A 26,385-nucleotide genomic window follows, 5' to 3' on the forward strand; every position below is an offset into this window, starting at 1 on the left:
GATGAACCAGGTCGTGTGACCTCCGCTGCTTCCAGCATTCTTCGTTTACGACAAGGCTCCAATACAGTAGGACAGTATGTCATTCAATTTAGGATCTTAGCCTCTGAACTTCAGTGGAATACTGAAGCATTAGTTGCCGCCTTCTGGCAGGGGCTCTCCGATAAAATTAAAGATGTACTGACTACCCAAGAGCTTCCTTCGTCACTAGAAGATTTGATCTCTCTTTGCCACCGTGTAGATATGAGATTTCGTGAAAGAGAGTCTGAGAAAACAACGGCTGTTAAAGCACCTCTTCGTTCAAATCCTCAATTTCGTCCAGCTCCATCCTCTGTGATTCCCATGGAGATAGGACGTTCCAAATTATCTTCAGAGGAGAGGAAACGAAGAGTAAAGAATAGACTCTGTATCTATTGTGCTGATTCCACGCATACGCTCAGCTCTTGCCCTAAGAGATCGGGAAATGCCAGGCCCTAACTAGTTCTGGAGAGGTGAAGTTAGGGTCCCTGGAGTCCTCTCCATTGTCTATGAAATCTAAAGTCTGCGCCTTTGATGTGACTATCTCCCTTGCTACCAAATCCTTTGAGTCACAGGCATTGATTGATTCCGGAGCAGCAGGAAATTTCATTTCTAAATCACTAGTGAATCAATGGTCCCTACCAGTGATCACTTTAAAAACACCCATTACTGTGACGGCTATAGATGGATCACGTCTCATCAATGGTCTCATCACCCAGAGTACGTCTCCAGTAACCCTTCAGATTGGTGTACTACACCATGAAGAAATTTCGTTTTTAATTCTTCCAGTTACGACAAGTCCGATTGTCTTAGGCCTTCCATGGCTTCAGTGTCACTCTCCCCAGATTGACTGGCGCACTCCTCAAGTTACGTCTTGGGGGTCTGAATGTCACCATCGTTGTCTTTCTCAAGTGACTCCTCTTAAAGTACAGCAATCTTCCATCACATCTTCCTCCCCGGGACTCCCTCCTCAGTATGCTTTATTTGCCGATGTGTTTGATAAAGCTCAGTCTGAACGTCTTCCTCCTCATCGTTCTTGGGATTGTCTGATCGACCTTCTACCTGGCAAGACTCCTCCCAGGGGCCGGGTCTATCCTCTCTCGTTGCCTGAAACTCAAGCCACATCTGAGTACATACAGGAGAATCTCCAGCGTGGCTTCATTCGACCTTCCACCTCTCCCGCTGGAGCTGGGTTCTTCTTCGTCAAAAAGAAGGATGGATCATTACGCCCTTGTATAGATTTTCGTGGACTCAACGCCATTACTATCAAGAATCGGTATCCCATTCCGCTGATCACTGAGCTATTTGATCGCATCAAGGGAGCTCGGATATTTACTAAGTTGGATCTTCGTGGTGCCTACAATTTAATTAGAATCCGTTCCGGTGATGAATGGAAGACCGCGTTTAACACCAGAGATGGGCATTACGAATATTTAGTAATGCCCTTCGGGCTGTGTAATGCCCCCGCTGTTTTCCAAGGTTTCATCAATGAGATCTTTCGGGACTTATTATATGTATGTGTCGTTGTCTACCTGGACGACATATTGATCTTCTCACAGGACCTGCCTTCTCATCACCAACATGTGGCAGAGGTCCTCTCCAGACTGCGGAAAAACTCATTGTTCTGTAAATTGGAAAAATGTTCATTCGAATTACCCCAGATTCCATTCTTGGGGTATATAGTTTCCGGAGTTGGCCTGAAGATGGATCCAGACAAAGTAAATGCTGTACTACATTGGCCTCAGCCAACTACTCTTCGTGCCATCCAGCGTTTTTTAGGTTTTGCCAATTACTATAGACGCTTCATTCAAGACTTCTCGTCCATTGCATCTCCTATTGTGGCCCTGACTCGTAAAGGGGCTAATACTAAGCAATGGTCATCTGAGGCTCTCCAAGCCTTCCAAATTCTCAAAGAGTCCTTCTCGTCTGCTCCCATTCTTCGACAGCCTGAGGTGACACTTCCCTTCTTCCTAGAAGTAGATGCCTCTAATGTGGGCTTAGGAGCCATTCTCTCCCAACGCTCGGAGCAACAAAAATTACATCCTTGTGCCTTCTACTCTCGGGGTCTTCTGCCCGCCGAGAGAAATTACACTATCGGGGACAAGGAGTTGCTGGCCATCAAAGCTGCATTAGAGGAATGGAGATACTTGTTGGAAGGAGCTCGTCATCCGGTGACGATCTTCACAGATCATAAGAACTTGTCATATTTGCAATCTGCTCAATGCTTGAACCCTCGTCAAGCAAGATGGTCTCTTTTCTTTTCCCGTTTTGAATTAATTATAACCTTCAAACCAGCCGCTAAGAACAAGAAAGCTGACGCTCTATCTCGAGCTTTTGTGACGTCCTCTGATGTAGAAGAGGTTCCCAACCATGCTATTCTAGACCCCAAATGTATTTCTCTGGCTGCTTCATCCACCAAAATGCTACCATTTGGGAAGACCCTCGTGCCTCCTACCCTGAGGAGGAAAATCCTTTCGTGGTACCATGCCTCTCGTTTTTCTGGACACGCCGGTGAACATAAGACCTTTGAGATGCTCTCTCGAAGTTACTGGTGGCCTTCAATGAGGAGAGACGTCAAAGAGTTTATTGCTTCCTGTGATTTATGTTCTCAGTTCAAATCCTCCCGCAGAACTCCAGCAGGGTTGCTGCGACCACTACCCATTCCGTCCAAGCCTTGGACCCATATTAGTATGGATTTCGTTACTGATTTGCCACCAAGTAAGAATCACAATACTATTTGGGTAGTGGTAGACAGATTTTCGAAGATGGCTCATTTCGTCCCTCTGTCCGGTTTACCTTCTTCGTCTACTTTGGCTGAACACTTCATTAAAGAAATCTTCCGCATCCATGGATGTCCGTCTGAGATTGTGTCAGATAGAGGAGTACAATTCGTTTCCAGATTCTGGCGGGCCCTTTGTAAAACTTTGGGCATACGATTAGCTCTCTCATCGTCTTACCATCCGCAATCTAACGGACAAACGGAACGAGTCAATCAAGATCTTGAGACTTTTATTAGGATGTTTTCTTCAGCCAACCAAGACAACTGGGTAGAATTGCTCCCTTGGGCTGAATTCGCCCATAACAACATGTACCATGAGTCATCATCCAAAACTCCATTCTTTGTGGTCTACGGTCACCATCCGTCTTTTCCGGAATTTCCTGCCCTCCCACCCACCCAAGTTCCTGCTGTGGAGACTACTTGTCAGACCTTCAAAAATATCTGGTCTCAGGTCAAGACCTGTTTAAAGAAGACATCTAACAAATATAAGTCTTTCGCAGATAAGAAGAGGCGGGCTATTCCACCACTAAAAATTGGAGATCGTGTCTGGTTATCTACCAAAAATATTCGTTTGAAGGTTCCATCTATGAAATTCGCTCCTCGTTTTATTGGTCCATATAGGATCATTCAAGTTATCAATCCAGTATGCGTTAAACTTCTTCTTCCTAAGAATCTTCGGATTTCCAATGCCTTCCATGTGTCCTTACTCAAACCTCTCATTATCAACCGCTTCTCGACTCCTCCCTCAGCACCGCAGCCAGTTCAAGTTCATCAGGAGGAGGATTTCGAGATTACTGAGGTATTGGATGCAAAAATTTCGCGAGGAATCCTCCGTTTCCTCGTTCATTGGAAGGGCTTTGGTCCTGAAGAACGTTCATGGATCAAAGCTGAAGATCTTAATGCTCCTGCTCTTCTGAAGAAGTTTTATTCCAAAAATCCGGACAAGCCCGGTTCCAGGCGTTCTGTGCCCACCTTTAAAAGGGGGGGTACTGTCACTCACCGGACCGTGAGTGCCTCTTCTCGGACATTTAGGAACCGTGGCCGTCCTCCATCCTGAGGGTCTGCGCATGCGCAGCCCTTTCCAAACCTTCAGTGTATGTTCCTTTAACTTAATTGGCAGATCAGGCAACCTCCCTATATTAAGCACCTGTGGTCAACACCACGTTGCCTGATCTTGGAGTCTCATTCCCTATGAGTCTCTGAAGGTGTTCCTGTGTTTCCTCGTTATTCAGCCCTGCTGATTCCTGTGGTTTCCAAACCACTTCTACCTCTGTGGTTTCCAAACCACTTCTACTCCTGTGGTTCCCATACCACTTCTACCATCAACTATATCATCGTGACTGTGAGCCGATTCCTATCCGCTGCCTCCGTGCACTTCAGTCTCCTATTCACTTCCATTCACCTGTTCCTGATTGTGACTGCCAGCTGATTCCTATCCGCTGCCTCCGTGCACTTCAGTCTCCTATTCACTTCCATTCACCTGTTCCTGATTGTGACTGCCAGCTGATTCCTATCCGCTGCCTCCGTGCACTACAGTCTTCATCCTGCAACTCGTCTGTGTTTCATCATCGTGACTGCTGCTGATTCTTATCCGCTGCCTCTGTGCACTACAGTCTTCAACCTGCAACTCGTCTGTGTTTCATCATCGTGACTGCTGCTGATTCCTATCCGCTGCCTCCGTGCACTACAGTCTTCAACCTGCAACCCGTTTGTGTTTCATTGTGACTGTTTGGCTGATTCCTATCCGCTGCCTCTGGGCGCTTCAGTCTTCAGTTCTTGTCAACTCTCCCGTGTTTCCCTGAGTCTACTGCCTATGGTGCTACCCGCTATTCTCCGTGATCAACAGTTCCAGTTCAACTCTGCTCTCCTGTGTCCCATCGTTACTGCACCTGCTGGTTGCTATTGGCTACCTCCGTGTTCCCGCAGAGACCCGCTGTTACTACTCCTCAGCGCGACTTATTCATCTACTGCTGATCCGCTCTCCACGCTTTCCTGTGTTTCCCTGCTGGTCTACCTACCTGTGCGCTGCACCTACTAGACCACCGCTTCACCCATCCAGGGACTTCGCATCCTGCCGGCCTCCTGCCGTTCAGGTATCTCTGCACTCCTGTCTGACTGCCTTCTCCTGAACCACGGTATGCCTGCTTCTCATTGACTGTGCTGTGTATTGCATACCTTGCTGGACTGTGTTGGTTCTCCTCTGGAGTGTGCTATCCGCTGAGTCTATTGCCATCATTGACTGTGTTAACTTATGCTGGACTACTTCAAGAGACTTTTCTATATTGGCAGTATTGCTCAGTTATCTATACATTAATATTGTGCATATTACTGTGGTTCAAAGTCAAGGTGCCCGTGTATATCTTGTGTTGCAGTTTCTCCCCGTGCACCTCCTCACATATATATTCAGTGGTACAACTTGCTGAAGGCAGACCACTGATCCCTGTTTCCAGTATCACCTGTTCCATTATCCTCTCACATAGCAGTGGTACAACTTGCTATCGCAGACCACTGACTACCCGGATACCTCCACTTGGATTCCATTCCTTCACTCAGACAGCGGTACAACTTGCTACCCGCAGACCGCTGACTCTCATCACTCCCTCGTTTCTGTTGGACATTCCTCCTCACTATAGCAGTGGTACAACTTGCTACCGCAGACCACTGACTACTTTCACGTGTCCTTTGTCCATACAGTTCCTCGTGTATTACCACTTCCATATTGCCAGTGCTGCTAGTCATAGACTTTCCTGAGCATCTCATCAGCTGCTATTTCCTGTTCCGTGATCACCCTGCTACCAGAGTACCATATTACCACCTATACTGCTCTGGTAAGCCTATCACCTGGTGATCCCTGGGTAAAGACTCCTAGTGCCCGTGACACTATATGGTGTAAAATAAGAGTGAGATTTTAAATTGTAACTTTTCTTAAATAAAGTTTTTCTGTTTTACTCATTAAAGACAAATAGCTCTGGCTATTTCCATGTTGTGTGTTATGTAACATGATTTATATTTCATTTAATCCTAATTGTTGTTCAACATTCTAATAATAAGAGCACATTCACAATGTTTTTAATGATGTCATTTGTACAGTATTTCCTTGGGCCAATTTCATGGGGTCAGCTATATGTCTCCAGTTTAGTAATGAGAAATAGGTTTGCAGATGGAGTCAATTTTGACCTTTCATCTGTGTGCATTATTCATATGAATAGAGCATTCTTTTCAGTTGAAGTACAAACAATTATCCAGCATATCTTATTTAAATGGTTGGTTGATTAAATTAAATTAATAATTAAATGTATGGGTACAATATGCTATGTGGGCTAAAATTAAATCCTTTGATGTTATTTTTTTATGCTATGAGCTGTGCTCATTAGGGCTGCTTTAGAGTTCAATTTCTGTTGTGTACATAAATGCATTTCAAAACTGCACATGGGCATCAAAATGCTTCTGTATCTCTCAAGTGGCCCGTGCCAGGGAGCATGTTGCCACAATTTGCTCCGTGGGGCTAAATATTATTTGCTGCAAGTTGCGCCATCGAGGCCCTTGTCCTGCCCACTTCACTTGGAAATGGGCAGGATGCGGAATGATGTTCTGTTTCTTGGAATCCAGGAGATCTACCCTGAAATTCAGGAGTCTCACGGACATTGTTTTAGAACTACTGATACTTTGAAGCTCATCTTGGCAGAATTGAATATATGTCAGATTTTTCAGCATGGGAAATCATCATCATCATCATCATCATCACCATTTATTTATATAGCGCCACTAATTCCGCAGTGCTGTACAGAGAACTCACTCACATCAGTCCCTGTCTAAATTCCCTAACACACGCATAGACAGAGAGACTAGGGTCAATTTGATAGCAGTCAATTAATCCATCAGTATATTTTTGGATTGTGGGAGGAAGCCGGAGCACCCGGAGGAAACCCACGCAAACACGGGGAGAACATACAAACTCCTTACAGATAAGGTCATGGTCAGGAATTGAACACATATGCCCAGTGCTGTAAGGCAGAAGTGCTAACCACTTAGCCACTGTGCTGTATTTTTCCAATGTGCATCAAAGGGCAGTGGAGTCAACCTCTCTGAATCCACCAGCATAATATTGATATGGAGATTCATCTGGTTCATATGCGGAAGTTGGTGTCAGCATCTCCTTCGTGTCAGCGGCCAGCGCTGTGTACGGGGGCACTGCAGAGACATTAAGCCGAAAATAGGTATATTATAAAGTTACATCCCGTGTCAACTAGCTTAACTCCTGTCCTGAGATGGGAAGGTTACAGATACATTCATGCATTCATTAATACATGTTGTGCATGTAAATTAGCTGAAAATGCAATGGATAATTTTCAGTTTCCAGCTGTTTATAGACAAATATAGACATTTATTTTCTAGTTAGCTGTTATCAGTGCAGCATCCTCATGTGAACACTTAATTGTTTTCAGAACCAGACTGTAATATCAAAACACCATACAGTGAATAACACCAGGGGAATTGAGATAATTAATACCTGAAAACATTTATTAACGTCACTTGTTCTATGGAAATAAAAAAGAACATTTGCATTTTCCAGAGAACAATATGCTATCTCAACGGTTACAATTACAGTTAGATAATAATAAGTAACACAACACTTACAGTGACGGGGGTAAAGAACAATTACGCTATAGTAGTGACAGAGGAAATAGTACTAGGACAATGCCGATTTATTTTTATATTATGCCAGTAATTAGACTTTGGGCAGGGGGGCGGGGTTGTTTTTCTTTTAGCGAAAATATATGGGAATGTTTTAATCTCCAAAAACAATTCAATAGTGACATTTTCACTTTTTTATTAATTTTAAAAGACCAAACATTTATATAGTTCTACAGGAATATATCCATCCACAATGTAACGTTGTAATTACCAGCCCCCCTCCTCCCAAGCAGTAGAATTGTGGAGGTCTCCTGCCAGGACCCCTTGCATTTTGGGAGAACTCACCCCTCCCAGCACTGCCAGAGGGTGAAGACTTCATACAGAATTAAAATGTTATAAATATTAGTTACTGGTACATCTGTGTCTTGGTTGTACTTTCAAATGCGGTATATTTTTTATCTTCCACAGGGGTCTAACTGAAACAAAGCTTTCTGTTCAACACACGTAAACCCTGGTGAGGGGCACCCTTATTTGTTGTATATCAACTTTGTTGTTTTTTTTGTTTGATTTTTATAATACTTTATTTTGGTCATATAGCAAAAACATATAACAGTGTGTCTGAATTGTAATTAGAAAACCATCTAAGTAAGACAAAGGGGCCAATTCAATTCGACTGCGTTATTCACGGAATAATGCGGCTTGTGCACCGTTACAGTTCTAGGGTAAAAATGCGCAGCATTACCATTAGTTAGTACTCTTTGGGGCCAATTCAATTCGCCATGTTAGTCTAGGAATAACGCGGCGCTAATTGTATTACCGTTAGTACTGTAAATTTAACGCTGATTTTAGCTCACAGCCGTCGGGGTCACAAGCAAAAATCCAGGTTAAAATTACTGCATTAATGGTAATACAAATAGCGCTGCTTATTCCTAGACTAACATGGCCGAAATGAATCGGCCCCAAAGAGTACTAAAGTCCACAATGAAATATTTTAAAAGAGAGTCAGCAAAGAACTAAGGTATAAGAAAATATGACCAGAATTTTAAGCATTAGAAAAAACATGAGATTAGGGTGGATGGGGCAGTCACCAAGTGCTATGTGTGTAGTGCAGGTAGCACCACACAGGTAGGAAGGATTATTAGTTTTGAGTTTGCTCTCACTGCACTTGGGGCAGTATAGTGGGACACAAGGCAGAGGAGGAGGAGAGTTTAGAACTTAACTTTATTTTTGATGGTTTGCTTATTTGATGGTGCCAGTTTTCCAGTGATCCAAACAGAACCACTGGGTTGAACATGGGATATGCGCGTTAAGTGGATCAGTAGGACAACATGTGCTGTTCAAAGAGCTCTGCAATGGGAGTGTTAAGTGGATCAGTAGGACAACATGTGCTGCTCACAGAGCTCTGCAATGGGAGCATTAAGTATATCAGTAGGACAACATGTGCTGTTCACAGAGCTCTGCAATGGGAGCATTAAGTAGATCAGTAGGACAACATGTGCTGTTCACAGAGCTCTGCAATGGGAGCTTTAAGTGGATCAGTAGGACAGCATGTGCTGTTCACAGAGCTCTGCAATGGGAGCTTTTAGTGGATCAGTAGGACAGCATGTGCTGTTCACAGAGCTCTGCAATGGGAGCGTTTAGTGGATCAGTAGGACAGCATGTGCTGTTAACAGAGCTCTGCAATGGGAGCGTTTAGTGGATAAGTAGGACAGCATGTGCTGTTCACAGAACTCTGCAATGGGAGCATTAAGTGGATCAGTAGGATAGAATGTGCTGTTCACAGAGCTCTGCAATGGGAGTATTAAGTTGATCAGTAGAACAACATGTGCTGCTCACAGAGCTTTGCAATGGGAGTGTTAAGTTGATCAGTAGAACAACATGTGCTGCTCACAGAGCTTTGCAATGGGAGTGTTTAGTGGATCAGTAGGACAGCATGTGCTGTTCAAAGAGCTCTGCAGTGGGAGCGTTAAGTGGATCTTGTTCAATAACCATGAAACATTGCATCCTAAAAGAGTTAACTGATATAAAAAAAAAGCTTTATTACATGTTACAACTGTCTTTACAGGGTTAAGTATTTACATTCTATATGCTATTTCCCAAACAGTAAAAAGTTGTTTTGTGAAAAAGAAAATTTTGGTCTATATATCACTGTAAAGTATATTTTCCCAGCATAAAGTATAAATAAAGCACAAATCCCAAAGGAAATTAAGTAGCAGACTAATATAAATGGTGTAAGCTCCATTTTATTTTGCCTGTTCTAAAAAGTTATACTTTATAGAGACTGGGTGAGACAGCGGAACAAAAAGAAGAAAAAAATTGGGAATTAGGTTATGTACCATTTTGTGGTGAGCTATTCCTAGAAGTGGGAACTCAAGTTCATATAATACCTTGCGAGTAGTATATAGGCACAAGTATTCTGAGTACTCTGCCCCAGGGTACAAAGTATTATCCCAAAACTGAATCTGAGCCTTTCTCTACTTTAGTGTCTCATTATTTACACCACATTTCATTTATTTTGGAGTAGGAATTCTTGGAAGTAGAAATTCAATCATAAGACATTCATTTTTTCCAGGAAAGCTTGATGACATTTATAAGACTGTCAGACAAACTACTGCCCCTGCATGGTTAGTAACTGCTGATTACTGTGTATTAGCATTTGCCAGCAACATTAGCATTATTCTGTCCATACTATGAGCTCATGGGCAAACCGAGGCAGGGGGGGGGGTTCCTAGTGCCTGGAAACCCCCTTCCCAGCCTGGGGTACTGTATGCTTGAGGTGGCTGGACCCTGCCCCAGGACCAGCCACTTTGCAGCTTGTGTGCAGATTGTTTCTGTCTGCACTGTTCACAGCCATCTCTCCCCAACAAGTATTGAAAGCAGCAAGAACAGGTAGGAGAGAGCAGGACAGTCTGCCAACTGTTCTAACACACTTAGTCAGAACTTTGTCCTGATTGTAGGGACAGTTGGGAGGTATGTCCCGCTGCACACGGCTGTACTCGAAAAGGGAGAGCTGTGTGCCCCTAACAGTAGTGCAGGCAGCATTGCCTGTGTATATGATGGGGATAGGAAGAGTTGGAGAGCAGCCAAGCACTTTCTAAAATTATAGTCACGCCCCGAAGCATGCTGGCCACGCCCACTGGTGGTGTGGCATGGAAACCCCTCTCTACATATCCTGCGTTTTCCCCTGGAGCTTGCAGCAAAGCTGCTGAATGATGTCGCTGTTAACATCCACAGACAATGAGCTGTTTATCACACAATAGTTCTTGTGTTTTGCTGTGGAACTACATCTCCCAGCAGCCCTTCTAGTTGCAGGATGGCAGGGATCATCTGGACCTCTAGTTCCACAGCAGCTGAGAACCCCACATTACATACTTCTGCTGCTGAACAGTGGTGTTCAGCCAATCAATCACAATGAGAGGTACGTGAACAATTTGAAAAACAATGGTTACTTTTATCCAGAATGAATTCCACTGACACTACTGAGATTTACAGATGCTCTGCACTTAAGTCCAAGCACACATCCAAATAACGGAGACAAGAACTGGCAGTCCATGGATTGCTGACTCATGGGGTTTTATGTTTGTGAATTGTTGGTAACCTGCAGTGTTTATACTCCAGAATATATCTAAAGCTACATTTATAACATTTTTGTGAATGAAACATTCACAAAAAAAGAGAAGATAGGATCAGGTCTCAAATTAACTTATAAATGATTTGGCAGAAGTTGGCTCATTGGGGATTATAAAGTAACTGAAAATTGTTAAAATATTGTCTTTTATTAAAAAAAGATGCAAAAAGAAATAACAATAATACAATAATTAGTTTTTTATCCTTAAAAGTTCTGCAAACGGAACCACAAATTTGCTTATCTGTACATTCATTTGGTATGGGCACAAAACAAAAATGTACCTGTCGTCTCTCTCTAAACAGTATATTTGCCTCTCTAAAAGTGGTGGCACCTTCATGGGTGCTGGGGGTGCAGCTGCTTATGGACCCAGAGGTCAGAGGGTGCCCGTTAATGTGGATGCCCCCTTCCCAGTCCCACCGCTAGAGACTCCCTGCACCCACTGGGGCCCCCATATCAACCCCAAGGCTTCCGTTCTGTTCTGAGAGGAGAAGAGACAAGCCCTCTTCTGAAGCGAGCATGCGTCCGTTGCTCATACTCAGAAGAGGCCCCCGCTGTGCTTTTTACAGAGCAAAGTGGGGGTCCTGGGAGGGTACAACGGATCTCTACCTAAACTTTGCTATGAGGTCCAGCGATGCAAGGCATTTGCTTATGCACTTTTTATCTCTCGCCTATTCCATGCTGAAGCTACCACACTTTGCAGAACTTAGGCTGGGTACACACTACAGGTTTTTCGTCCAATAATTGGACAAATCAGCCAACATCCGACTGTTTGGCCTAATATCGTGTAGTGTGTATACTTACACAATGATCTAAAGTTGCCCCAAAGTGCCGATCATCGTTTCACTTGGTTGGTCGTACTGTATAATATTTTCCAACCAATCATCTTCCAATCAACTTCTGATCCTGCGGTGTGTATGAATTCAACCGACTGTCGGCCAATAATGGATCCCTGAGTGGCAGGTCTCATTCACCTTGTCTGCATGCTGCTGATCTTGTCATGATCCACGGTCTCTGTCAACTGTCTGCGGCTGTCAGCGGAGGCCCCCAGTAGCTGTCAGAGACGGAGAACAGGCAGGAAAAGGGGCATGCAGCATTGCAGAATATCCTCAAAGGTTTTCCTTTAGAGAAGAGACTGATATCAATGGTACGGGCTGTGCCCCCCTCTCTCCCCCTGCACATGTAGTCTTAACCCTCTGTGTGCTGGCTAGAACAGATAAGATTAGTGCAGCATCATTCCTGGGTTTAAGCTTCACACCGGAGCTAAAGCTGTCACACTGTATTTGCAGCCAGCGACGTCCCACACTATATTGGAGTATCATCACCAGAGTGCATGGGAATCGCAGTATGAGGAGATTAGAGCAGCGTCTGTTCCTGGGATTAACCTTCAGCTGCCAGAGATAAAGCTGTCACACTGTATTTACAGCCAGCTTACAGTTCTGCACTTGGCACAGATGAAGAGCAGAGATCTGATGATAATCGTGTATAGTATGTACACGTCAATCGTTATCCTGATCGGGATTTTTTTTAATTTATCCTGTCGTTGGTATAGTGTTAATAGTTTACTTTTTCTGTAGTGTGTACCTAGCTTTACATATGCCACCTACTATGTACAGCCAGGGCCGTAACAAGGGTGGTGCAGGCGGTGCCGTCGCCAGGGCGCAAGGCCAAGGGGGCGCAGCAGCTGCCCACTATCTGCCTCCATACTTTCAGCCCTTAAGTTCCGTTTAAGGGCTGAAGAGAGAGAGAGAGATAGTAACTTACAAAAGTCTGATGCTCCTGCCCTGTGCGTTCCAAATGCCAAACTTCCTGTCAGTGGATCGCACATGGATTCCACTGCGGAACTTATGGGCAGAAGCATTAGACTCTTGTAAGTTACTATATCTCTCTCTCTCTCTGCTTTAAATTCCCTTCACCCTATACAATAAGGAGGTTACCACTCATGCTAGGATGGCGAAAACAGAAGAAAAGCATTGAAAAAAATAATTTATTTATTGATCTACATAAAATGATAAAGGTGATTGCCCCCAGAAAATAACTATTATTCACTGGGGGGGGGGGGGGGGGGTGGACACACCCCCAAAATAAAATATATAATATTATATACAATATATTATATCTTCTGCTATTTTTAGGTAATAAAACTTATTTAAACTCATATTTAGGATTTTTTCTGAGTTTATTTTTTTTTTCTACAGCATTTAAGCATGTATTAATTTGCAATTGTGTATCAAGCGAGTAGATCATGGGAACAGAATTACCGTAACAGTAGCAGTTATCTTTTAAGAGTTTGTTCTTTTTACATTGCAATGTCCTTAGACATCACCAGCTTAAAAGAATATAGAAGAGAAACAACATAGGCTTTGTGTGAAATCTTCGTTTTTCTCTGAAGGTTGGTTTCCAATTACTTTATCCACATGTATAACAAGGGACGTGCTTCCTGTTAGACACCGTGCTTGGCAGCTTGTGATCCCAACAGCTTCTGCAAATAGAACACTTTGATTTGATCGCAAGAAAGGCTGACAGACTTGTAGCATTTGATACAAGATTGGATTCTTGGCCTCAGGCTGTTGCGAACGCCGCCTGCTCTAGGACGATACTTGATGTTTTCTGTGGATGAATTACAATACTGTTTTAGAGACTTGCAGGTATCTACTGAACCACTTCATACTTAAAGAGCAGCTTGGTTGGATTTAAGGACAATCCACTCCTTCAGAAACAGGACAAGTAAAACAGTAGGAATCATTTAAGAATAGTGCGTTCATGTGCAAAACCCATACTAAACCACAACAACCAATCAGATACTTGCTTTCATTGTCTAACTTGCTCTAGAACAGTGGTCAGGGAACAGGGGTAAATTACCCCAAATGGGGTAAAAATTAAATTCCTGGGGGGTAATGCTGCTGATTCACATGCTGTCAGTTGGATTGTAGACCCCTTTAAATGTGAAATTGCTGTTGTACCAGAAGAGCCTCAAGGGTTGGCAGAGGCACTTCTTGAGTTTCGATGCAATAATGAAGCACGTATTGCATTTGAAAACAAAGCAGATCTTTCATATTTTTGGATGTCAATAGCTGCAAAGGCATTCAAAATTGCACATGAGGAGGCAATCAAAAAGTTGCTGCCTTTTGCAACAACCTACCTTTGCGAACAAGGATTTTCCACTCTAACGAACATAAAAACAAACTAGAGAAATCGCTTGGACGCTGAAGACTGTATCCAAATTGCTCTGACATCAAAATGCCCCAATATTGATGCTCTCGTGTCAAAAATGAAGCAACATCATTTCTCCAAAACCTGAAGTTTTGAAGTTGAAGCTTTCAAAGAAATTTTGAATAGATTCAATAAAATTTTGAATTCCAATAATTAATAATATATGATTTTCTTCTTTTCAAATCAAGGGGCTAACATCGGCGTATCTAAATATATTTAGGGATAAAAGGTAAAAAAGTTCCCTGACCACTGCTCTAGAAAAATAAAAGCTAATTGTTGATAGATCACTGCGATTACAGTATTATGAGTTGTTATTTTATTATATAAAATATTTTTTTGTGCTTTGTGCATTGACGGGACTTTATATTGCACATATGCATGTGTTTATTCTGCCCTGTGTTTTGTCTGTTAACATGCGGCACTTGACGTTTAAGTAGAGCGTACTTTACCAAGACTCAAATCGTCACACATCTCAGGATCCTCTCAGATTTTAATACGGGCGGAATTACTCTCAAGTTCTGTGCTTTTTTGTTGTGTTCGGATATGAATCAGGGCATACAAGTTTAATCCCAAAGAATGCATATATTCCTCTTTATATAAATAAATGGCGTGAGTAAGTTGAAATACATTTTGAGTTTGCAATTTATTTCATAACAAAGGAAAACTTTTTTAATATGTTGGTACCTAGATTTTTTAATTCTTTTTCCATTTTGTCAAAGTAAACCTATATTTCAACAACTGAGGTGTTCACTTGATGTGTCACAAGGGAGGCACCAAAGTAAAAGTCTGGGGAAGGGTTAGGCCATTAATCCCCTTCCCTTCAATGTACAATTACAATTTTCCCCAACGTCTGTTCTAAAGACTCATTAAGTAGAATAATGGAAACCTTGACGTACATATTTGAATGGCAGGATTAAATGCAAATACATCAGCACACCCTATTACTTTTGCGCATTTGCATTGTTAATCTAAACCAAATATGCACAATCTTCACAATAGTCAAAACCGTATTTACTCCTTTTTCCGATTTTATTTCCTTACATCATGGAATCCAGATTGATTTATACTTGAATTGTATCCACTGATCAACATAAAATACTCTAAAGTTTGAATGAATTACAAATAAAAACAGGCAATCACTGATTGTATGAAGCAGTTACCCGTTTGTTTTAATACTTTGAAAAAGCATCATAAGTTGCAGTTATACCTGTGGGTCTATTTGGGCCCATCTCTACAAACTGTGCACAACTGGACACTGCAGTTTTACTGTATGCATTGAATCGTTATACCACTTGATTAAAAATCTTCTCTAAGTCCTAGGTCTCTTGCAGACTTCAGCAGGTTCTCCTCCAAAACATGTTTCTATATCTTATCCCATTCATGTTGTCCACTATTTGGACAATTTTTCCAGCCCCTGAAGCACAGAAGCATCCACATAACATTACGATCCTGCTGCCGTTTTCATGGTAGGGATAGTTCTCTTTGGATGATGTTTAGCATCAAAGATAGCTCCTAGGATTGAGTCAACCAAGTTAATTCTTGGTCCCATCAGGTCATCTAATCTTCATCCACTAGGTATGAGGTATGCCAGGTATACTTTCTGTAAAATTATTGCCAACAATGGTTTTATTTTTGCCAACTCCCCAAAAAACACAGGTTTTGGAAGTGCCCAGGAAATTGATGTCCTAAGGACAATTTCTCTGTCCATACCTGCCAGGGAAGAATGCAACTTTGTCTTAGCTGCAGTAGTGCTCTTGGTGAATTCCCCAAGGAGTGCTTTTCTTGTACAGATGCTCAGCTTTGGAGGATGGCTTGTTGTAGAAAAATCCACAGTTGTTTTATAAACTTTCCATTTTTTAAGATGGACTTTACAGAGCTCCGAAAGTCTTTGAAGCCTTTATAACCGGATTGGTGCTTTTCAATATCCTTTTCTCTTATTTTCTTTGAATGTTTTTTGATCTTAGTGATACAGCTCACTGCAGGCCATATCACAGACAGTTGTAAAAGTATAGACAGCAAAGACGCGCGTTTCGCTGAATTTTTGTCAATTGCCTGGACAAAGCACTAACCAGCGAAACGCGCGTTGGCGTTTTTGCTGGCTATACCTCAATTCTACCTATGGAAAGAGTATGCCTACAAGATTTGTCTTTAAGCTCCATTAAACCTACAGTTCGTCTGGAGCATTAGTAGCAGGTAACAATACACTCCCCATATTAACTGCGGCTTTCATGTTGTGATTGCGTGTAAAGATTTCTGGCCAGCAATAAACGGGCGAACAGCTATTATTTCCCACATCTTAGAAATCTGTATGTGGAGACAGCTGATATACTAGAAGTCATCAACTATATACAGTAGCCATCTGGATCGAAGGAAACATTATACCTTATCCATTAGGAGCAAGCTGAACATATATAATAGCCAAATATATGGCATGAAAGGGAAATTTTTATCCCTCAAGGAATTCAGCTTAACCTAAGATCATATATGTAAGTGCAATATCTAAATTACTTAAGAGACTGAATGAGGTATACCCAGGAATTTTATGACGCATAGTTTGTTGATCACTTGCACTTTTCTTTTTATATATTTCGCTGTTTTAACTTCAATAATATTTTAATGACATGGATTAAAAGTTTTATTTTATTAGCTCTAAGACGTCCCTTTCAGGTTCATATTATCTATGTTCATGTAAGAGAGTTATAGTGCACCGATTTTTAAACAAACTTTCTGCTTTTTTTCTTGAACATCTCCATTCCCTTCCACCTCTTTCCTAATATTTACCCCATTTTTTTCTTCCACTCGCTTCCCTCCTATACTGTCATAAAGGGGACGGCTGGCAAATTTTGGCCCGGGGGGCAACTCACGACTCAGCAGCCTACTTTAAAGGAATACAATTGTAGGTGGCCCAGTGACCCAGCCCAAAATAACCCACTATGGGACTGGCCTGGGGTGCAGATGCCCCCCTGTCCCCCAGCCCAGCCACCCCCTGCTGTCATACCCTCACCCTCCCTTGTCTATGCATCCCGCCACAACTCTCTTCTCTTTTCCTGATCCCCATCACTTCCCCTCCTCTCCTTTACTCACTTTCTACTTCCACTTTACTTGCTGTCCTTCTCTCTTATATGTCTTCATGCTCGCTCCAGCTCTTCAGTGAAGATTTGTGGGGACTACAGAAAAGCCCAGTTCTTCCCCTTCTGACAGTCATCTACTAGGTTGATCGTTCTGATATGCCCGGGGGAACCTCAGGCTCTCTGGTCTTCAAGCCTTTTTTGGGATAGCACTTGCTCCTATCATGTGGTTTAACAAGGCTTTTGTACAGCTTCATATCCATTGCTCTGGCTCTGCTAAGAGTGTTAACCCCTCCTATGCCTGCCAATATTCAATGCTCTTACACTGAGCACCAATACAGTTATATAATATACAATACTAACATATAATATCTTCACATTATCACTCACCCTCTCAACCTATAATAACAATATAGGGCACCCATGGTCCAGGCGGTAATCAGTCAAACTAGCAATGTAACCGACAACTCCCCATGCAGACATCTGGAAACATTTGGAAGATAACCCAGGGCATTGAATGGTCGTCAATACAGCTGAATTGTTGTCTGCCACCAATCCACTATGTTAGAGAGCTTTCAATACCCTGAATTTACTTCCAAACTTCACCCAACTGTCAGGGAGAAGTGTCTTTTGCAGCACCAGTGGAAGTGGCTGCCTTTTGTTCCACTAGCTGTGGGCATGGGAGTTATTGTGAAAATGTTACATTTAGTTGGAGTTCCCCTTTATATAAGTCCAAGTTTTATCCTCTTGAAAGCCGATAGGCCTTCTCGGAGCTCTCACAAGGCGATGGCAAGAAAACTATGTACAAAGACTTCCAAGAGAGGAAAGAAAGTGTAGTTGACCCCAAAAAATTAAGCTCCTCTATGAAAAGTTGTTTCAAGCTAAACATCCCCCTTTAATCTTTAGAGACTACTTTATCAGTAAGTGGAAATGACACAAAGAGAAACAGATTATCAACTCATGGAGTATTGAAAACAAATGTTGTTACTTCAAACAACATCTTTTTTCATGCAAGAAAACTCACTGTGACTTGCTGTGCAAAATGGATTATAAACTATTTGGATGTCTGAAGTCAGCTTACGACAAGGCTTTTCTCCAGACAATTATGTGCCTGGTGTGTTAAGTAGAGAACATCCTTTTGCTCTATGCATACATTTTAAAATAATCATTTTTTTTCTCGGTTTAATTCTCTTTATAAAGTGACCTCTTTACATTTCTAATATTTGCTGAAGTTTTTACAGTTTAAAGGCACATCAAAGTTGCACAAATCTATGAATACAGTCAGTGTAGCAATACAATAAACTTGTATTTAGTTTTGGTTTACTGACTTTAGCAGCCATTTTTTTTTAATCCACTGCAACGCCCTGCTACTTGTAAGTATTATCCTATCGTACCTGCCAACTCCCAGAATCCCTCATCCCTCCCTGTGTCACTTGGTTTGGGACGTCACACAGTCTCATTAGGTGCATGGCATTAATATCGGCCGGCCACATGTCCTGTGCCTCCTCCATCCCAAACTTCCCACATGCCTGCTGTGTAAATAAATAGAGGAAGGAGCAGGGTGATAGAGGAGCAACAACTCTGCTACCCATGCTGAGGTGGGCACACAGGGTTTCCACACCACGCCACCAGTGGGTGTGACCAGCATGCATGAGGGCGTGGTTATAATTTTAGACAGTGCTTGGCTCCTCTCCAACTCTTCCATCCCTATAATATACATGGTCAATGCTGCGTGCACTACTGTTAGGTGCACGCAGCTCTCCCTTTTCAAGCAGAGCTGTGTGAAGCGGGAGCATGGTCCAGCCACCTCAATTATTCAGTGCCCCAAGCTTGGAGGGGTGTTTCCAGGCACTAGGAAACCCCCCTCGGTTTGCCCATGATATGGGGCATATTGACTATATATTGGCACATGAGACTATGTTGTATGTTGACTGTATGCTTACATGTCCTATATATATATATATATATATATATATATATATATATATATATATATGACATGAATTAAGATACTGAGAGAAGGGGGAGTGACAGTGTCACTGTGGGAACGTGGACACTTTTTGTGTGTTAACCTTTAATGAAAGATTTCTGGACTTATTAACTAAATAAAGAACTATTGGCCAACTGACCAATAGCCGCATTGCAATAAATATCATAATACAAAGGGGTAACTCGGCTGTAGCAGAGAGTATACAGTTGAGGAGGTAGCCAAAGGGTAGGATGTGAGCTGAACACTTGATGGTCATTTAAGCTCCACTGCTTCCAAGTTCCCTGGCCTCATCATGATACATATTGTGATATGGCTAGTGGTTTCTTACTCCTGTAATGATACCAATCAAGGGTTCCAGTAGGGTCATTGCAAGCCCCTGGCACCAACAGCCCCCTGTTTCAGGCACAGGGACCTTGGTCCTTTTCCAAAAAAAAAATTTCCCTATTTTCTGTCTGTTTTCTAGCAACATACTAGATATACCTAAAGCAGCACAGGTAGAGTTATTACAGTGTAAAACAGATTTATTTCTCTTTTATTGGTATGATATGTTATGTTCTGTGTGGGACCAGGGTAGGAGCAGTTACAAGTGTATTGAACTTGCCTGTAGGTTGGGTCTGGATCATGAAAACATTTGCCTTTGGTTTCTAAAATCAACTTTGCTAGATGTGAACATTGTTATAAGCTCATATACTGTAATATCCAGCATATAGTACGATGTTATATGTCACAAATGTACTGGTGTCATTCATTATGCATAATATCCAACATTGGCCATGCACTCGAACCATTATAGCCACGAGCACAGATATGGGGTTTTCAGACATTCCCAATATATCCAAAATCGAAAATCGGACCAAAATAGGCTATGTCGCCATCCTGCCCTGCCATAACCAAGTCCCGATTCGCCAGCACGAGTTGAATGATACTTTTGGGAAACGGCAACAGATGCAATTTTTTCTGTCATATTATCTGTCCTTGTCCTTTAGGGTCCCAGTGCAAAAATTTAGGTAACCCACCATTTAAGGAAATGATCAAAGTTAGACATCTACTTTGAAGGCTTATCATCAATTTAACCATCTACCCTAAACTTGAGAGACCCTGTCTAAATTATTTTACTTCACTGATGGGCAGCACGGTGGCTTAGTGGTTAGCCTTCTGCCTCACAGAACTGGGGTCATGAGTTTAATTCCTGATCATGGCCTTATCTATGTGGAGTTTGTATGTTGTTCCCGTGTTCGCGTGGGTTTCCTCCGGGTGCTCCGGTTTCCTCCCACACTCCAAAAACATATTAGTAGGTTAATTGGCTGCTATCAAATTGATTCTAGTGTCTCTCTCTTTGTCTGTCTGTCTGTGTCTGTATGTTAGGGAGTTTAGACTGTAAGCTCCAATGGGACGGGGACTGATGTGAATGAGTTCTCTGTACAGCGATGCGGAATTAGTGGCGCTATATAAATAAATGGTGATGATGATGATGATGATACCATGTCAATCAGCCCCCTTTAGCATGAAATGAGTGACTTTTTATATTCTATACTCCCACTTACAGTGGTTGTACAATAAACAGTCATCTTATTTGCATGCTACATGAATTTTGTGCTGGACCTTCTTTTATTAGTACATTTTTCTGTTTTGAAGGAAACTTGAGGGTTTTTTATTTTAATCAACAACTTGAAATTCCATGGACAGACCCACCATACAACAAAGAGTACATAAGAGGTAATATTTTACTTTTTGAAACTTTGCACTGTAAAAGAAACTGCGTCCGTGTTCCCTAAAGGCTTCTAGCTTTTTCTATTTTCTTAGAAAACCTACTTTGAGTTTCTTCATGAGATCCTGCTCACTGCATGTGTCAGAAATTGATCAATCTGAATTCCTGTGATGGAGGAGATCAATATTTTGAATAGCCTGTCTTGTTTAATTAAGTCTTTGAAACTTCCTCACATGTTTTTGGAATTCCGTTCTCAAATAAGAAAAAAAAAGCATTCAACATCTTATAAGCCGTTTCACCACTGGTTTTAGAGACCTTTGAAGTTAATGCAGAGTTGGATTTAGGGTTTGGTGAGCCTGGGACACTTACGACCCTATTGCCAACACATAAAATAAAGATCATAGTGAAATCATTCAAGTTCGAAAAAATAGAAGGGGTCATACTGTTAATAGATTATAGTTAAATACATTTGTTTGCTGTATAGAAACCTTGCTGAACTTGTAGTTGTAGCTTTAGAGTCAAATGATACTAAACTGACTATAGAAATTGTACGGGCTAAACTGCTGCAATTCCAACAATGAATTCCCATTAACACTAATGCTGAAAGATCTACATTACTCACAAAGGTACAAAGTCCAAAAAGCCCAAGTGCGATATATGTCACAAAATGGGACACAAAGCAGTGAAGGCTGGGAGGTACAAATAGTGTGCACAAAAATATATATGAGCAACCTGTTCTCTGAAATTGTCCACAATATAAACTTACTACCATCTGCATATATTAATGTACTATAATATTGTTAAGTACATTAACTGCATAAGCATGTCATACTGCCTGTCTGCTACAGTCACTATCAACTGTGAGCAACTATATAAATGTATATATCATCTGTTACAACTAGTTCTGAAACAAAACTACCAAATTGTTAAGTCTGAAAGCTTCTTCTGGTTTAACATTTATCACCAACTCCGCTGACACCTGTTACATATAACAGCACAAGTGCCCTGATAGTAGATTTCTGCCAATATATACCTCATCAATAAATGGAACCTAAGATAAACTTTTACAATGCTGAGTTTAAGTCCTGGAGACATCTGAGTACCTGTGAGAACATCACTGTCTACAGGAAAGGTTATTGGTGAAGACCTCTCTCACAGTTTTGACTGTGGAGCTGTAGTATGAGTGAGAATCAAGCTCAATGGATAGGGGACCGGGTTCTGGGCAACCCCCGTATTAACCTTAAATCATAATATTAAAGTCATTTTATTGCTTACAAATAAAACATTGTCCAATGCTATTGTTGTGGTTCCAAAGCACAAAGATATTTAATAGCAAAATATAGCAGGATTTACAGCAAGCCATTTTTACTCACTAAAGATGTTACAAAAAAGTAGGAAAGTATAAAAATACAGAATACATTACATTTTCCTTATAGTGCTTCACCCTGGCCCAGGGATACAGTCATGGTCACATGTAGTCAGGATCAGAGAGGCAGAACAATGGCCAGCATGCTTATATGTAGCTTCATTATAGAAAAAACACTGATGATGTCACTGTGTATACAGATAACACTTAGTGAGGTCTTCATTGGTCCAGGGTTAATGATAATCCAGTTGCCTGCTGGTCATAGGTCAGTTCATTTGATCCTTTCAAAGGGTGAGGGGCAACTTCCCCCAACTGTTGTCTACGTGTTTTCACTCTGAATAACCAGTTCAAACTGACCCACACACAAAGTACTTTTGAGTATTAATCTCATATTGCTTGTATCTTGCGATCGCTACTCTGTCCAAACCGGGTTAATGCTGGTGAAATAAGCTTTAATATGAGACCAAACTTTTTACCTTTTAAAACACCTGAAACATAAATACCGTAACTACAGTAGTATCTATGCATAAATAAACAATCTAATACATTTTACTAATAAATAAATGTGGATTGGAACCTTAATAAATGTGGATTATTTACAAGTGTAAGTGTGAATGTAAATGTGTGTGTTATGAACCCATGCGATCGCATCATAACACGTGGCGTATTAATCGCACGGTAAAACAATATTAATCAATTTGGCTTTTGTCTCTGGCAAGTTGATTCTGAATTATACATTTTTCTACTTTTTACAGTAACCTTTTCTGTATTTTTTTGTATTTGTTTTATTTGTTTCTCTTTACATTATTGTTACAGTTTTGGCTCATACTTTATTGTGTTATGACATTTCCTCTTTGCTGTGCTCTGCTAAGATAATCCAAGCGTCAGTATTTATTGAAATATTGAACACATGTTCTAAAGCAGAAGACAGCAGTAAGAAACACACATATAGATAGCTGCAAACCTTCAGAATAATTGAGAGATGATTTTTCTTTTTTTTTTACTTTTCACAGATGTGCCATGCAAAAAAGACAAGCTGTCGATTAATTTCTGCAACACTGTGAAAGCCATTGGGAAATGTTCCTCGAAAGCCATTCAGTCACAATGCTGCTTCACGTGTGCGAGTCAAGAGGATTCTCTGCAAAAGGGCTGAGCCATTGTTATCATGAATTCAGTCTTTACTGTTTACTGCAATCAATCAATAGTAATGGAATATCACGTGTCGGAGAAATAATGTATCTGAACACAATAGAGATACTCAGTTGGGTGAAATGCAGGAATTAATACTTAATGGATTTTTTCTAAATTAAGTGCATTATCATTTTGCTGTTTGTGTCTGTACCGAGATTCACCAGGCAAAAAAATCCACTGATAGGGTTCCTTTTTTAAATTGACCGTTAAACCCCCAAATTAAAATTTTCAGATATAAACCATAATAGTTTTATATAAATGTATATTGTTCACTGTTAATGTAATTTTCCACTGTAGCTCTGTTAAAAAGTAAAGTATTACCTTTTTCATGCAACTTCTACCAAATCTTGTATCTGATGCAGGTCAAAAAGCTGAGAATATTGTGACATCCTTGGCCCTGCCCCTGTGCGTGCATCAACCAATTGACACCTTGTATTTTTGCCAAGCTGTCAGTCATTGTCTGCCTGTTTAGTTAGTGCATGGCAACCAGATGTAGGGGAGGGAAATAAAGCATGGTTACCATATATAGACTGTGTGCACACTGGTATTTGCAATGCATCTTGCATATTAAAATAAATATAAGTCACATTGTGTTTACATATTAATTTAATATACAGATTGATATGGAGATACATTCACAAATGCCATTAATCTGCATTTTTAACATGCATCTATGACAAAACAGGGAGTTGATATTGTGTGGAACTGCATGCGTAATTCTTGTGTAATATATATATATAGCGCCTGATCCGCTTGTAAATGAATACAGACGTATGTATGTCCCAATTCCGTGCATTTTAAAACAAAAGCAATGTACGTTTATTTTGCGTTTTTCTTGATGAATCAGGCCCATAACTGCATCTCGTGAACTGTAAGATTCCAACTGCATGAACAGGCGTCAGAGGAATTGAAACGGAACAGGAGACTTTAAAAAGTTAAAAACTTACTGTAATGCCATGCAGGTTAGAATTTTAACACCAATGCCTAGACAGCCCAAGTTAAATATAAACATTTCAATTATTTTAGGTATGTTATTCAGATCAGTAATGCACTAACATTGATGTATAACAATGTCAAATATTGGCCTTTATTCCCTTCAAATTAAACATTCTTTTCAAATTAGGTCAAATAAGCACTTTTTTTTAAATAGTAAAAAAGTTTTGTTATCTGAAATAATGAAATAGGTTTCTGTAACACTCCGGTCATATAATTGGTTTGCAAATACCGTTGTTACTATTGCCCTTAAACGTAAAACTAAAATGATCTTCAGACTTCAAAAAACCTAAAGGGCTAGATTTACTAAGCTGCGGATTTGAAAAAGTGGGAATGTTGCCTATAGCAACCAATCAGATTCCAGCTGTCATTTTGTAGAAAGTACTAAATAAATGAAAGCTAGAATCCGATTGGTTGCTATAGGCAACATCCCCACTTTTTCAAACACGCAGTTTAGTAAATATACACCAAGAGTCTTAAGACAGATTCATAACAGGTCATAATGACATCATTCTCTGACATCACTTCCTCTAGTTTCTTGGCTAATGTCTGGCTCATTATGCTAAATAACCTTGGTTGCAAAAATATGGCATCTCTTTAATATAACCAATAATACATATTGTACCTTATATTTGTTTATTTTATTTTATCCAAGTGGTTCATAACTGTAACCCTGTGTTACTTATTTTTACCATATAAAATTACATGTAGCTGTATGTCATTATAGTTATGGTACTAAGTACCAGAACATAACTAACGATGCATTCATTAGCTTCAAGTGTATTTAAAAAAAAATATCCATAATGCAAATAAGGGCAGCGATATATAGCCGTGCTTCCACCATGATGGCCAAAATAATGGTAAAGAGCGTAGAAGAAACATGTATGCATCTCTTGATTTAACCTATTGAATACTGTGAAGTTTAGGTTTTAATTCAGATATAAAACAAGCACAATACTACATTTTATCCCAGTGTCTTGAATCTAAAGCAGTGCAGCATTTTAAATCATGCCTGGTAATATAGGAGTCTATGTATTAAAAATATGCAGTGTCAATAAATATGCATCGCTGCAAATCTTTGATTTCTCCTGCTATAAGCCCTTCATATATTTTGTGATGTCCATTTTGCGGAGAAAAAACTGCTGTCATCTCCGTTTTAATCCCCCATCGCACTTTAATGCACAGACCCCTTAGAATTATGCATTTAGTTAATGATGATATCTTGTAGATTGTCAAGTAAACATTTATCCTTTACGGGGGGGGGGGTTTCCTGGTGCGTGGAAAGCTCCCTCCCAGCCTGGGGCACTGTATGCTTGACGTGGCTTGCACCATGTATATGGTGGGGATAGGAAGAGTTGGAGAGCAGCCCAGCACTGTCTAAATTATAGACATACCCCCATGCATACTGGTCATGCCCATTGGCGGCATGGCGTGGAAACCCCCCGCTCTAGCAATTCTGCGTTTGCCCCTGCTTTACATGTAATATGTTCTCTGACGGTGCTCATCACTAGGGGTTGTCAGGAAGAGATGTGTATTGTTGTCAGCCTGGCACCAGTTTATAAAACTGTCCGGAAGACCATTTAATTTTAATTTTTATGTAATTCTTTTTTTTTATAAACATAAAGGTAGATAAACCCCATTATAGGATATAAAAATAAAAGTATAAATCAATATATAAATATAAATCGAGATATATGAGCAATGGAGATATGATAAATATGATAAATAAATAATTCAATCAAGTTTAAATCTGATGACTCGCTAAGGCAGAATGAGTGCAAGTAGAATGTCTCTGGCTAAAC

General features: G+C 40.8%; 1 protein-coding gene across 1 annotated transcript in view; it reads left to right on the top strand.

Moving 5' to 3' along the window:
* Nucleotides 1–24,959, top strand: part of ADAMTS12 (ADAM metallopeptidase with thrombospondin type 1 motif 12) — a 461,827-nt gene extending 436,868 nt beyond the window's left edge. Inside the window, exon 24 of the mRNA XM_075214451.1 lies at nt 23,413–24,959. Coding sequence (XP_075070552.1) covers nt 23,413–23,552 — 140 coding nt within the window. The 3' untranslated portion in view covers nt 23,553–24,959. The remainder of the gene's footprint in view (nt 1–23,412) is intronic.
* The last annotated feature ends 1,426 nt before the right edge of the window (nt 24,960–26,385 follow it).

The sequence above is a fragment of the Mixophyes fleayi genome, chromosome 1 (assembly GCF_038048845.1).
Source record: "Mixophyes fleayi isolate aMixFle1 chromosome 1, aMixFle1.hap1, whole genome shotgun sequence".
Classification (NCBI taxonomy): Eukaryota; Metazoa; Chordata; class Amphibia; order Anura; family Limnodynastidae; genus Mixophyes; species Mixophyes fleayi.